At 43.1% G+C, this 12,316-nt stretch overlaps 1 protein-coding gene across 1 annotated transcript; it reads left to right on the top strand.

Annotated features, from left to right (window-relative positions):
* Positions 1-528: 528 nt before the first annotated feature.
* On the top strand, positions 529-11,691 carry CAPZA1 (capping actin protein of muscle Z-line subunit alpha 1). Its single transcript, XM_062509539.1, has 10 exons — positions 529-572; positions 4,744-4,807; positions 5,065-5,116; positions 5,951-6,014; positions 7,327-7,533; positions 7,916-7,995; positions 8,425-8,503; positions 8,983-9,054; positions 9,593-9,655; positions 10,243-11,691. Exons 1-10 carry the CDS (start codon positions 534-536, stop codon positions 10,381-10,383), a joined length of 861 nt encoding a protein of 286 aa, XP_062365523.1. The 5' UTR covers positions 529-533; the 3' UTR covers positions 10,384-11,691.
* Positions 11,692-12,316: the final 625 nt, after the last annotated feature.

Here is a 12,316-nt window from a genome sequence, read left to right as displayed (position 1 = left end):
CAGGGGCGGGACAAGCACCGGGGCGGGGCTCCGCCAGCGCGGGTTGCCCGTTCACCCACCCCATCACCGCTGCTCCAGGGCGGAGCGCGGACCGATCGTCCACCACACCATAGCCGGGATCCCCGGAGGCTCCGGGACGCGGCAGGTTCGCCGCCGCCGTGTTCGCGGTAGCGAAAAACCTGCCCGTTCCTATGATGGTGGCGGCAAGGTGTCTGCCCGCAGCTAAGATGGCGGCGGCCGCGCTTCCGGTCTGCGGTTCCCGGCCGTCTGAGCCCACGGGGCACGATCAAGGCGGGGCTCCTCCAGCGTGGGCAGCCTGCTCATCGACTCCATCACTGCTACTCCGCCCGAGCATATCCCACACGAAGTCCGGGAGGCGGCGGCTCTGTCAGCCGGTCCCACGAGAACGCACCCGTTCCTGTGATGGCGGCCACGCGGTGTCTGCCCGCAGCTAAGATGGAGCCGCCGGCGCTTTCGGGCGCAGCCGGGCGCTCCCGGCATGCACGGCGTGGGCCGGGCACACAGCTGCCAAGATGGCGGACCTGGAGGAGCGGGTGTCGGATGAGGAGAAGGTAAAGGAGGGGGGTGGCCGCCCCTCCGCTGTGAGCCGGCGCCGCTGCCCCTGGAAGGGCAGTGGGTGGGGAGATGCGGGCAAGCTTGCCTGGTGCTGGTGCTGGTGTGCGAGTGCCTCGGGGCGGGCGGGTCTCCGAGACCACCGGGCCGCCGCCCAGCTGGAGGACCGGCTGTTCCTTACCAGAGCAGCATTTTGCCTTCCGATTTCCCCGTTGCCTTCCGATTTCCCCGTTGCCTTCCGATTTCCCCGTTGCCTTCCGATTTCCTCGTTGCCTCGGTGCAGCTGAGGCGTCTCGGCCAGTCGTTGTGCATGAAAATGGTCGCAGTCTCAACCTAAACCAGGGGAGGTTTAGGTTGGGCATCGGGAGGGGTTTCTTAACAGAAAGGGCGATTAGACATTGCAAGGGGCTGCCCAGGCAGGTGGCAGAGTCCCCCTCCTTGGGCATGGTCAGGAAAGGACTGGATGTGGCACCCAGTGCTCTGGTCTTGGTGCATCGCTTGGTGATCTTGAAGGTCTTTCCCAACCAAAATGATTTTGTGAAAATGTGTTTTCAGCGCAGCTTTTCCCAAATCAGCAAAGTAACCAGAGTGTCTGTAAGGTGCTTTGCAACTTCTTCACTTCCTAAACACCCTCTGAGCTTGTCATTGCGTTTTCTACTCACCCCAGCTGCTGACAGGAACTTTGATGTAGATTTTAGAAATTGTACTGGATGGAAAGCATTAAGTAGGAGCAAATAGAGCCATAATTATTTCAGGAAAGAGAGAAATGAGCAGTTTGTTCCTCTTGTGTAGGAATGTAGGAAAGTTACAGCAAGTTCTCTGCCAGGTAATACACTGTTGTCTACACACAGTAGTTTAAAAATACACTGTTACTCTTCCTTCCCCCTTAGAAGTGTTACACTTCTTGCTTGCCTTGTTTCTTAATATTCTGGAGGAGTTGTTCAGGGTCATGGATCTTCAAGGATCCTCCAAGTCCAGGGGTTGCTTTCATTTTTCCCTTAAACTGCAATTTCAGCTTAATTTGAGTGATACCATTTGTGAAACAAGCAGAGCTTTAGAGGTGCAATTCATCTCCATTAGTCAGTATTTTAGGTGATGTTGTTTGAAATAAGTCTTCCAGAGCAGAATTGATACTTTGGCCTTTGGAACATTCCTTTTCAACTAACTCCATGCCTCACACAGGCAGAGAAGGATAACCTTAAGGGAGGATCTGAAAGAGAAACGTACCATGAAGATTTTCTGTAGCATGTGACTATCAGATTAGTCTAGAACTTTATGTATGTTAAGTTTTAAAGTCTGAGCTTACTGGTATTTTAAAGTAAAGCAAGAAACCCAAAAACATCAATTGAGCAACAAAATTAATTTATTCCATCCTCCAAGCTTCACTCCTTTATTCTCTATTGGTGTATTTTAGGTAAGAGATTCATTTCTCAGACAGGCTGGGAGAGCTGGGGGTGTGCAGGCCAGAGAAGAGAAGGCTCCAGGGCAACTGTAGATCCCCTTCCAGCATCTAAAAGGACTCCAAGAGAGCCAGGGAGGGACTTGGGACAAGGGTCTGCAGTGACAGGATGAGGGGGAATGGCTTCCCACTGCCAGAGAGCAGGGTTAGGTGGGATTTTGGGAAGGGACTCTTCCCTGTGAGGGTGCTGAGGCCCTGGTACAGGCTTCCCAGAGAAGCTGTGGCTGCCACATACCTGGACGTGTCCAAGGACACTGGGGCTTGGAGCAGCCTGGGACAATGGAAGGTGTCCCTGGGCATGACAGGGGGTGGCACTGAAGGGCTTTAAGGTCCCTTCCAACCCAACCAATCTCTGATTCTGTGATTTTCCTTTAAGTTCCTCTGAATTCTTCCCTGTTTTGCTCAAGTTCGTTCTGCTGCTGTTTTACCAGTTTAAACTGACAGCTGAGCAGCTTCCCTTCCCCTCAGACACTTTCCCCATTTTAGAAGCAGGAAGTTGATGCTGCAGAGCTGAAATGACACCTGAAATGGCCCCGCAGGCCAGGAAATGGGGCAAGCTGCAGAAAGTCCTATTTTGGGGCTTCTGCAGAGAAGCATCCTGACACTGGCCTCCAAGAAACCAGCTCTGAAAACCAACAACCATTCAAGTGCTTGACATTTCAAATGAATCACTCCCCAGCCTGTTTCCTGCACTCCTGATTTCAATAGTTTGACTGAAATGTTTTGTATTGTATTGATCTGTGAGAGGCAGGACAAGGGATGATTAGCCAAATGAACACTTTCCACTTGCAACCTTTGCTTTGTTCAGAACAGGGTTTGTAATAACATTTGGTTGAAGTACAGAGGCCTTTCTGTGTTGATTTAATTTTGTTCATCCTTCTGAGTGAGAGAATTTGTGGAAGACTATAAAAATTACATAATACTTGGGGTGTTTTTCTGTTTGTTGTTGTTTCTGTTTTTTTTTCCCCGTAAGGATTTCCTTATAAGAATCCACTGGTCTGAAGTTCAGCCCACTACAACAGTGCCCCCTTTTACAAGGGTTTAATGTTCTGCTGCTTCAACATCCTTGCATAAATGTATAAGATATTCAGTTTTTTTGGCTTTTTAGAGGCCTTTTTTGCCATATGTTGAAGCTCCTTATTAAAGAGAATCTGTTTGTACAGGGAGTTAATTTGCAGGGTGTGTTCCAGTGCTATCCTCCCACTAAGAGGGATCTCAGCATTAGTGGTAGATACCTGAGAGAGCTTTGGCACAGTGCTGTTCCGTGCTAACACCTGTGCTTGCTCAGAAAAGCACAAGGTGTCCTTTCAGAAATCTTTCAGCCTTTTGGGGCAGACTCTGAGCAAAGTCTGCTGAAGCTACTGAGTAGCAGGGTCTCTCTGAACTACTGCCAGGCTCTCTTCATCACCACCCAGATTTCTGACACTGAAATTCAACAATATTGTGGCACCAGTCTGTCCTAATTACAGCTCTTTAAACAGTACAAGTTTTCAGACAGTTTAAGAGTTCAATTTTTAGAATTGCTGTATACTTACCAACCTAAAACCAGAAGACTAAGAGAAAATGGTTTTATGTCCTGCACTGTATCATTTACACAAGATACTCTCTTTTTAATGTGTTCTTCTTACTGCTTGATTACTTCAGGCATAGAGAACCTACATCTGTTTTTTGAAATCATTGCTAATTTGGAAGACAGTCTATCTTTAGCTGAAGCTCAGTCCAGTTAAGGCAGAGTTGTTATTTGATCCTTTTGGAATAAGGCAATTGCCTTTTGTTTGGAAAAGTGTTTATTTCTTTTCATGGCTTGCTTTAAATAATTACATGACAAACAAAACAAACAATTTCTAATTAAAACAGAGAAGACCATTGAGAGAAGCGAGTTATTTCCAGCTCTGGTGATAACTCAGGTGAAGCAGTTGGATATATATATACATATATATACACATTTCTTTGTTTTGCTGCTTAAAATGAGAAGTAGAAAGCAATCAGAGTTGTAATGAGCAATTCTGCAGTCACTTTCAATAAATGTCTTGTTAGACCAGAGAGGTTCATTGGTCAGCTTTGTTAGCTGGGCATATCAGAGGAAATGGGACTTTTTATTATTCTAAGGGAGAGGTTTAATTTTGTGACATTTCCTCTTTCATTTCTTCCAAGGTCTTTCTATTCCCTTTGGTCCTGTAAAAGCCATAAAAGATCTGATAATGCAAACCATAAACTCTTACTAATTCCAACAGAATCAATACCTGGACCACCTAAATTCTAACAATGCAAGACATGTATATTGGATTTCAGAACACGTGTCAGTTTTATTACACTTTTAGAAGAGACGGGGTTTTTCTTTTCCAATTCAGAGTTTCTGGACATTGAGAGTTGGCCTTTTCAGGTATTGATGCCTTCATCATCACAGCTCCACGTGCCTTCATAGAATCCCAGAATGGTTTGGGTTGAAAGGGACCTTGAAGATCATCCACTTCCACCCCTTGCCATGGGCAAGGACACCTTCCACTGGACCAGGCTGCTCAAAGCCTTGTCCAGCCTTGCCTTGAACAGTCTTATGAGACTGTTCCTACATTGACAGTGCACGCCTAGATTTCTCCCTAAATCTTCCACTTTCTGTCACTTTAGAGTTGGTTTGGTTGGTGAATTGCTTCAATATATATGAACTCAGTAAATTATCTTTTGTCTTTAATTACTTTTTTGCTTCAATGTAGGTGCGTATAGCTGCAAAATTCATCACTCATGCACCCCCTGGAGAGTTCAATGAAGTATTCAATGGTAAGCAGTTTAGGAAAAAATGATCTGTGGTGTTTTCTTCACGTGTTATCGATTATAAAAATCCAAGGCTGTGTCACACCATACTGCTTTTAAGGTTAAGTGGCTAGGGAAAGCAAGCAGTCCTTCTAGACTACTTCTGCTTAATGGAACTATTCAATCATTTTAATGTTTGCGTTTGTACGGTTGAAATCAAAGTGCATAAAGAGAAACATTTGATCAAAATATGCAGTAACACACCTGAACCCTTTCTTCTCCAGATGTCCGGTTATTGCTTAACAATGACAATCTTCTCAGGGAAGGAGCAGCACAGTAAGTACTAAGATTTCAAATGCAAGTCAAATTACCATCAGACATACTTCTGTTTTCTTATAACCATCATTCTGTGACAAAGAAAACCATTTGCTGTATTCAGAGCAATCTTCTGTAATTTATTACCCCACCTAACAAAATATATAATGAAAGGTGTGGATGTTTCTTTTTAAAAGCCCTAAATTGGAATTTGTGCTGTATAAAACTGACAGGAAGGCAATCTGCCAAAAAATTTAACTCTGCAGCAGCATGAATGTCTGATTGTGTTGAATCATCTGATTTACAAAGTAAGTGAAGCCTGAAATATTGATTAATCCATAGCCTAAGTCTAGAAAAAGAACTGCCCTCAATAAAAACTTTTCAAAAGTTGTTGTTTACTTCCACAACTTCATCAGAAGGTGCTTAAAGATTACACATACAAGCTTTTTGATAATAAGATCTATTTCAAGTTAGGTGATGTGTCAGTCAGCAAGTCTTTACATAAGAAAATTGTTGTAAATATTTGTCTATTCATTTGCTTACCTTGGTGCTGTCTAAATTGTAGCTGGGGTGTTTCTGTTTTGCCTTGGCTTGCTCACATTTCCCCAGGCTACCTGCTGTTCTACTTTTGAACTCTGTGTTTTTCTGGTCATCACTAAACAAACCTGCTTTTAGACCTGGGGTTTGTAACTACCTACAGTACAAGGTACTGGAAATCCTTTAACGGTGCTTGTGTGTATTATTTGCCCAATGAAGTTGGTGTTTGCTATAATTTAATCACACAGCATACTTATTCTTGAGTCCAAATAAATGTGCATGTACAGCTAAAGTTTGTGTTCTTTTGATCCTCACCAGTGCATTTGCACAGTACAACATGGATCAGTTCACTCCAGTGAAGATAGAGGGGTACGATGATCAGGTAAGAGGAAACTTTGTACACCTGAGGTCCATATTTCTGCACTGTGAAAAAGCAATAAAAATGTGGTTTCGTCAGGGTGTTGGCTTTCAAGTCAACATCACCATCAGCTGACTCACTCGTTCTGCTCACAAGGCACCATCCCTGCTCCTTCCTCCACATATCATTATAATGACAAACATTCTTGCAAAAGAACAAAGCATAAGCAAGATAGTCTCTTTAAGTTCTGTGTCATGCTGCTTAGTAAATCCAGTTCATTGTTTCTTAAAGCTCCATGCTGAAGTCACAGGAATTTTCCTTAAGAGTATGAACGATTAAAGATTACTGTCTATTTAAAGCTCACTTACAAATCCTTATGTGGCTACTTGCTTATAATTCCAACTGGCAATTGATAGTAGATTCTTAATAATTTGTTTGGTTTATTTTCTGCAATTTTAATCCATTCCCAGCTACCCTGAAAAACAAACTTTTCTTTGTTGTTACAGAATCATTGATTTGGTGTAGTGATTATACCTAAAACTGTTCAGTCTATGCTAGCAAAACAAGTGTTTCCAGGGTTTTTTTTTTAACTTTTTTTTTAGAACAAACAGCAAGTCATAGAGAAGCCAGAAAGCTGCCTAGCCATCTGCTCTGTTCTCTGATCCAAGCTCTGACCCAGCTTTTCTGGTGTCCCAGATATGTTTATGGGAGGCATGTATTAAGAGAGGTGTTAATAGAAATAGCTTTGATGAGAAAGTTACAGTACAACCTGCAAAAGAAAAAAGCCCACCTCAATAACATCAATATTTGGAAAGCCAGAGAATTAAGGTGAAAAAGAAAAAAGAAGGGAATGTGTAATGCTGCTTTGCTGTCTGCTTTAATTGGTGTATTTTAGAAGTAGTCACATCTATGTACGATTTTTGCCCAGAAGCAGAGCTCTTGCAACATGAAACATGGCAGTAAATGGTAGGTTCCAGAGTAAAAGTCTCTATTTCCTTTAGAAATGAAGAAGGAAAACAGCTAAAATAACTGTAAAGGCAAAGCAACCTGCTTCTATCGTAAGGATACCAAATTTTAAGCCACATTTATACATTATTAGAGTTCAGCCCTTTCTGAAGAAGTCTAAGTGCAGTCTAACTGTGGAGAGCAGAGTTACTTTCAGCCTCACAATACCTGTTAATTTAAATTATTACTGAAAATACTTGGTTTTCTTTATGTGATCTTACAGCTCAGTGAAAGAACCTACTGTATGTACACTGATATGCAAGGAGGGAAACATGCAAAATAACACATCTGTAGCAGTCTAAATGTATCATGATTTCAACTTCTTTTGCAGGTCTTAATCACAGAACATGGTGATCTGGGCAATGGCAGATTTTTAGACCCAAGAAACAAGCTTTCTTTTAAGTTTGATCACTTAAGGAAAGAAGCAAGTGATCCGCAGCCCGAGGACACGGAGTCAGCTTTAAAGCAATGGAGAGATGCCTGTGACAGTGCACTGAGAGCCTATGTCAAAGATCACTACCCCAATGGCTTCTGCACTGTTGAGTATCCATCTTGTTTCCCTGGAAGTCTGTTGCTCTGAGTCAGTCACACCTAGAGCACTCTCTGCTGGGCAGAGCTGGTGCAGTTCTCCATCCTCACTAGCATTTTGGCTAACTTTGGAATGACATGAGGGTGCAACTATCTTGGTATGCACATGGAGGTAAAGATGGATTAGGCCTTTTTCAGTGGCATGACTGCCAAGCACCTTCACGCCTACCAGTAAGAAAATGCCTGCCAGGGGAGGTGTTGGACAATGTAACTTGTGGTGCATGTTCCCAGTGAGGTGCCACCACAGCAGCCTGCACCCTGCTGCCAAGAACAGACATTAAGAATGGCTTTCCTTAGCTTTTGGGCCTTTTTAACTCTTTTTCTAAATACAGGTTTATGGTAAATCTATAGATGGACAGCAGACAATTATTGCCTGTATTGAGAGCCACCAGTTTCAGCCCAAAAACTTCTGGTAAGACTATTTCAACACAGTGTGTTTTCTTCCTTTGCCTGATTCCTCAAACCAGCCCATCCTCTAGCTCTGACACGGTCTGAAGGACAGGGAGTTTTGGGCTTCCCAATAAGTTCTTTTCCTTCTGTAGTCTGTTTTCCTTGCAGCCCCCTTGGCACTTACCAAAGCTCTTCCTGTGACATATCCAGAGGAAAAGGATAAAAAAAGCAGAGCTGGGTAGATACTCCTTTACATCTCTGGAGCTTCTTTGTACTGAAGCTGCATTATATTCAGCTGGGCCGCAGAAATTTAACTCCATGCCATCTAAATCACTAAATCCCATGTGGTATTGCTGATAAAACAACATCAGAAACAAATTGCTTGTTAATTTGGTTCTTTTTCCTGTGAGAACTTCTTGGAAATAGTTTTTCATGCTTTGATTGGTTTTAGGAACGGGCGTTGGAGATCAGAATGGAAGTTTACCATCACACCACCAACAGCTCAAGTGGCTGCAGTGCTCAAAATCCAGGTGAGTTATTTTTCCTGGCAGTAATAAGAGAAGCTGCATTGTGCTTCTCTTACACAAATGCATTTGGCACAGAATGAGATGCTGAAATGCATCAGAGATGAACTTCTCAAGTCAGGATGTTATTAAGCTAAACAATTCAAGAAATAAATTCTTAAATCTAGTATTTTAGGAATAGTCTCAGATCTGGTCTGTGGTTTATTAGGTAACATTACCCTATAGGCCTCCACATTGCTTCACTTTATAGGGCTAAAACCTCTACCTTGAATCTTTTATAATATCTCTTAGCTCTAGGTATTTACTGATGAACATAATCTTGAACAGTCTTGACAAAGAATGAAACCTTTTAGAAAATCCATCCTGCTTTTAGTCTCCGTGTAAGCAAAGAAGACTGGCACAATGCTCTGTTGAGCCATTTGGGGGGCTCAGGAATTCTGGACTGAGTGGTCATGATAAAACCTGCATTCTGTCTTTTTGTCCAGGTCCATTACTATGAAGATGGTAACGTCCAGCTGGTTAGTCACAAAGACATTCAGGACTCTGTACAGGTGTCAGTAAGTATGCTAAAAGATCTCTATGATATGCAACTGTTTTATTCCTTTAACAGCTCATGAAGCATGCACTGCTATGACTGCCTTCTCTTGACTTCAAAGTGATTTTCTAGTGACAAGTCAGTGTGGTGTTCAGAGTCACGTAGGAGTCCCAGATTCCCAATTGCTTAAAATTCAGACTTACTAGAAAGTCTCTATTGGAAAGCTTCTCTTGGAAGTTAGGGTTAAAGAGGACAGAATATGCTTTTCTATCTCTGTGCAAGGGAAAGTTAGAGACATACAGTAAGGGAAATTAAGAAACCCTCTAGTAAGGTAGAGGGAGCAACAGCTGCAAAGGGACTCATTTTACCATGAAGGTTCCTTTTTGCTCACTAGGGTGCAGCCCTGTTCCAGTCTGGAGCACAAGCTCTACCCAATATGTAGTAAGTGAAAGGAGCCCAGCTACAACCACAAGGCACAAGCTGATGATGTTGCCTACTTTATCTGTACTCAGCCCATCATTTGCTCTTAAACATACAAACAATTTTTTTCTCCTTTGCAGAGTGATGTCCAAACTGCCAAGGAGTTTATTAAGATTATAGAAAATGCAGAAAACGAGTACCAGGTAAGATCAGTGGTAGTTAAATAAACCACAGAATCATATCAGTCTCTATTTGCAGTTAATAGAAACATGGCAAACTGACCTCTGTTTCTGTTCTTGGCTGAATCTGGTATTGACTGTAAGGATTTCCTAGAAAAGGGCAGTAGGATTTGTTTAAACAATATCGATGTAAAGCTGTAAAGTTACAAAGTTGTGTTGTAATTAACTGTCAGGTTTGCTGTGTGGCTTTTTAAAGCATTACAAATGATACCTGGAACGAGCATGGGAGGGGAGTGGGTGAGTCAATGTATTTTCCTCTATGACAGTTAAAAATACTGAGGAGGAAATTTGTGCAACAGTTTTTACATTGTCCCAGCCTGCATGTGAGGAGACTGGAAGGAGATAAGTCAGCAAGGACTAAGGAGAAGCTGCTAATTACAGGGGAGGTGAACAGAAGGCCTTTGACTTGCACACACACTGATGACTGCATCATTAATTTAGTTAATAGTGTGCCTTACACCTTAGAGAAAGGAGTCTGTGGCTTTAAAACTAAGTTGAGCTTTCTCATAGTGTTTTATGAGTTCCCTAACCAAATCTGCTTGCCCTTGCAGACAGCAATCAGTGAAAACTACCAGACCATGTCAGACACCACTTTCAAAGCCTTACGTCGGCAGCTGCCCGTTACCCGCACCAAGATTGACTGGAACAAAATCCTCAGCTACAAGATTGGCAAAGAAATGCAGAATGCTTAATGCAGAAACAAGGAGGTGTATGAAACATTCGTGTGCAAAAAACAAATGTGGTCCTATGCCAAGTAGATGGTTTCTAAACCAGAGCAGCATTTTTTTAGGGCTTTCAAAGTTAACAGGTTTTTTAGCCTGAGAGGGAACCGTGGAACAAATAGTTGTCTTTGTGTTTTGTGTTTCCTGCTACATAAACTTCCTGTTGTAGCTGCATTTAATAGGTCATTTAAATTCAGCCATCCATGGCTCAGAAGTATAGCTGTTTTCAATCTCTGGCTGGAAAACTTCCTAGCTGGAAAAGCCCTAATACTACCCCAGGAGAGGGTGCAGAGCGTTCCTTTCACCTGTATCTAGCGCTCCAGGTATCCAGTTTGTCAAACCTGCCAAGAGCTCACGGCGCTGCAAGACACAGTAAGTGCAAGACAGTGAGTCCTCGTGTATCCTTATTCCCAACCTCCACAAAGCAGATGCCTGCAGGCTTAGATTTTACTGTAGAAAAAGAGTTTACAGGATCCTTTACAGAATTCCCTACTGACCCAGCTCTTCCAGGGACGTAACTTTTTTTTTAATCTGAAGATTTGAGCCATGTTCCCTAAAAGTGAACATCTTTGTTCTCTCCTCCTTTGTGTACGTACGGTTACCAGACATCTGCATTTTTACAGAACTACAAGATGAGTCACTGCTGATCCACAAGGGCTGGATGGTGATTAAAAAATGCAGATGTCTACAGAATAATAGGTATGTTGTGCTTTAATGCTTTGTGGCAGGTTCATAGATTTGTATCACAGGTGTATGGATGGATAGTGTACAAAATAAATAAACTTGCACCAAAGTGAAAGAAAGAATCCTTTCCATTTGTCTCAGTTGTGAACAGTTTCTTGTCCTCCTTAGAGGGGATTTTGGAATAAATCTCTTACATGCTTGCTGTGCATTACTATTTTCCCCCTCTAATATCAAAATCAGCAGTCATAACAGTTTCTCTGAAGGGGAGGATGAAGAGATATACATATGCCTTTCTCACATCTTGGAACATGGATTCACTACAAACTGAATCTCCTTTGGTGAACTCCCTTTGTTTGCACTCGGTTATCACTGGGCACCTTGCAGGTTCTGGTTTTAAATTGGCTCATGTCTTGTTTATAAATACACAAGAAAAAAGGTCGAGAAGAGGGGTGGGGTTGCCTGTGCATTACACCTGAGGTTTTGCACAGTAACACCCCAAAATGAGTGTTTATCCTTTGTGAGTTTTATCTAAATAAAATATATTTGTATTTGCTGCCGAGACTGACAATTCATCCCTCAGGCAACCTCTGTATCAACTAGTCTTTGTGAATACACCAGTCTTTGTTTAAAGCTATTTGTGTCTGTTCTTTCATGGTCTCACTCCTGCTAATTCTTTCAGGTTAGGAAATGTTGGAGTCGCCATCCCTGAAAGTGTTCAAAAACATGAATGTGGCACTTGAGGACATGGTTTAATGGTGAACACGGTGGTGGTGCTGGGTTGGACTTTAATGATCTCAAAGGTCTTTTCCAGCCTTAACAGTTCCATGATTAGGCAGGGGTGGCATAGCTCCAAACCCACAGGTGATGCTCCCACCCTGGTATGGGAGCATCAGACATGGGAACTGGAGGGCTGAAGTTCCAAATTAAAAGTCACAGAGCTTTAATGCAGATTCTCACGCTGGAAATAAGGCAGCAAGGAAGTAATTTCACTCATCCTCGGTGTCTTAGTGTAACACCTACCTCAGACACTGCTGGTCATATCCTGCACGGGACAAGGCAGGGCTTTCTGGAGGGTTTGCACGGTGCTGTGCACCAGAGCTGCTCAGGGACTTTGATAAGAGGGTCCTTCCTCCCTGGGGCAGCACCCGGCGGACATTCAAGTTGTGTGTGCCTCAGGTGCTGTGGGCTGCGGTCCTGGATCCAGGAAATCGCTGCAGCA

The sequence above is a fragment of the Cinclus cinclus genome, chromosome 27, assembly GCF_963662255.1.
Source record: "Cinclus cinclus chromosome 27, bCinCin1.1, whole genome shotgun sequence".
Lineage (NCBI taxonomy): Eukaryota > Metazoa > Chordata > Aves > Passeriformes > Cinclidae > Cinclus > Cinclus cinclus.
Note: the sequence above shows the minus strand (reverse complement) of the source record. Positions and strands in the feature narration are given on the sequence as shown.

Coding starts and splice junctions, on each gene's coding strand:
- CAPZA1 (XM_062509539.1), top strand. CDS start 534: ATGGCGGACCTGGAGGAGCGGGTGTCGGATGAGGAGAAG. Junction 573..4,743: donor GGGTGTCGGATGAGGAGAAG/GTAAAGGAGGGG, acceptor GCTTCAATGTAG/GTGCGTATAGCTGCAAAATT. Junction 4,808..5,064: donor GTTCAATGAAGTATTCAATG/GTAAGCAGTTTA, acceptor TTTCTTCTCCAG/ATGTCCGGTTATTGCTTAAC.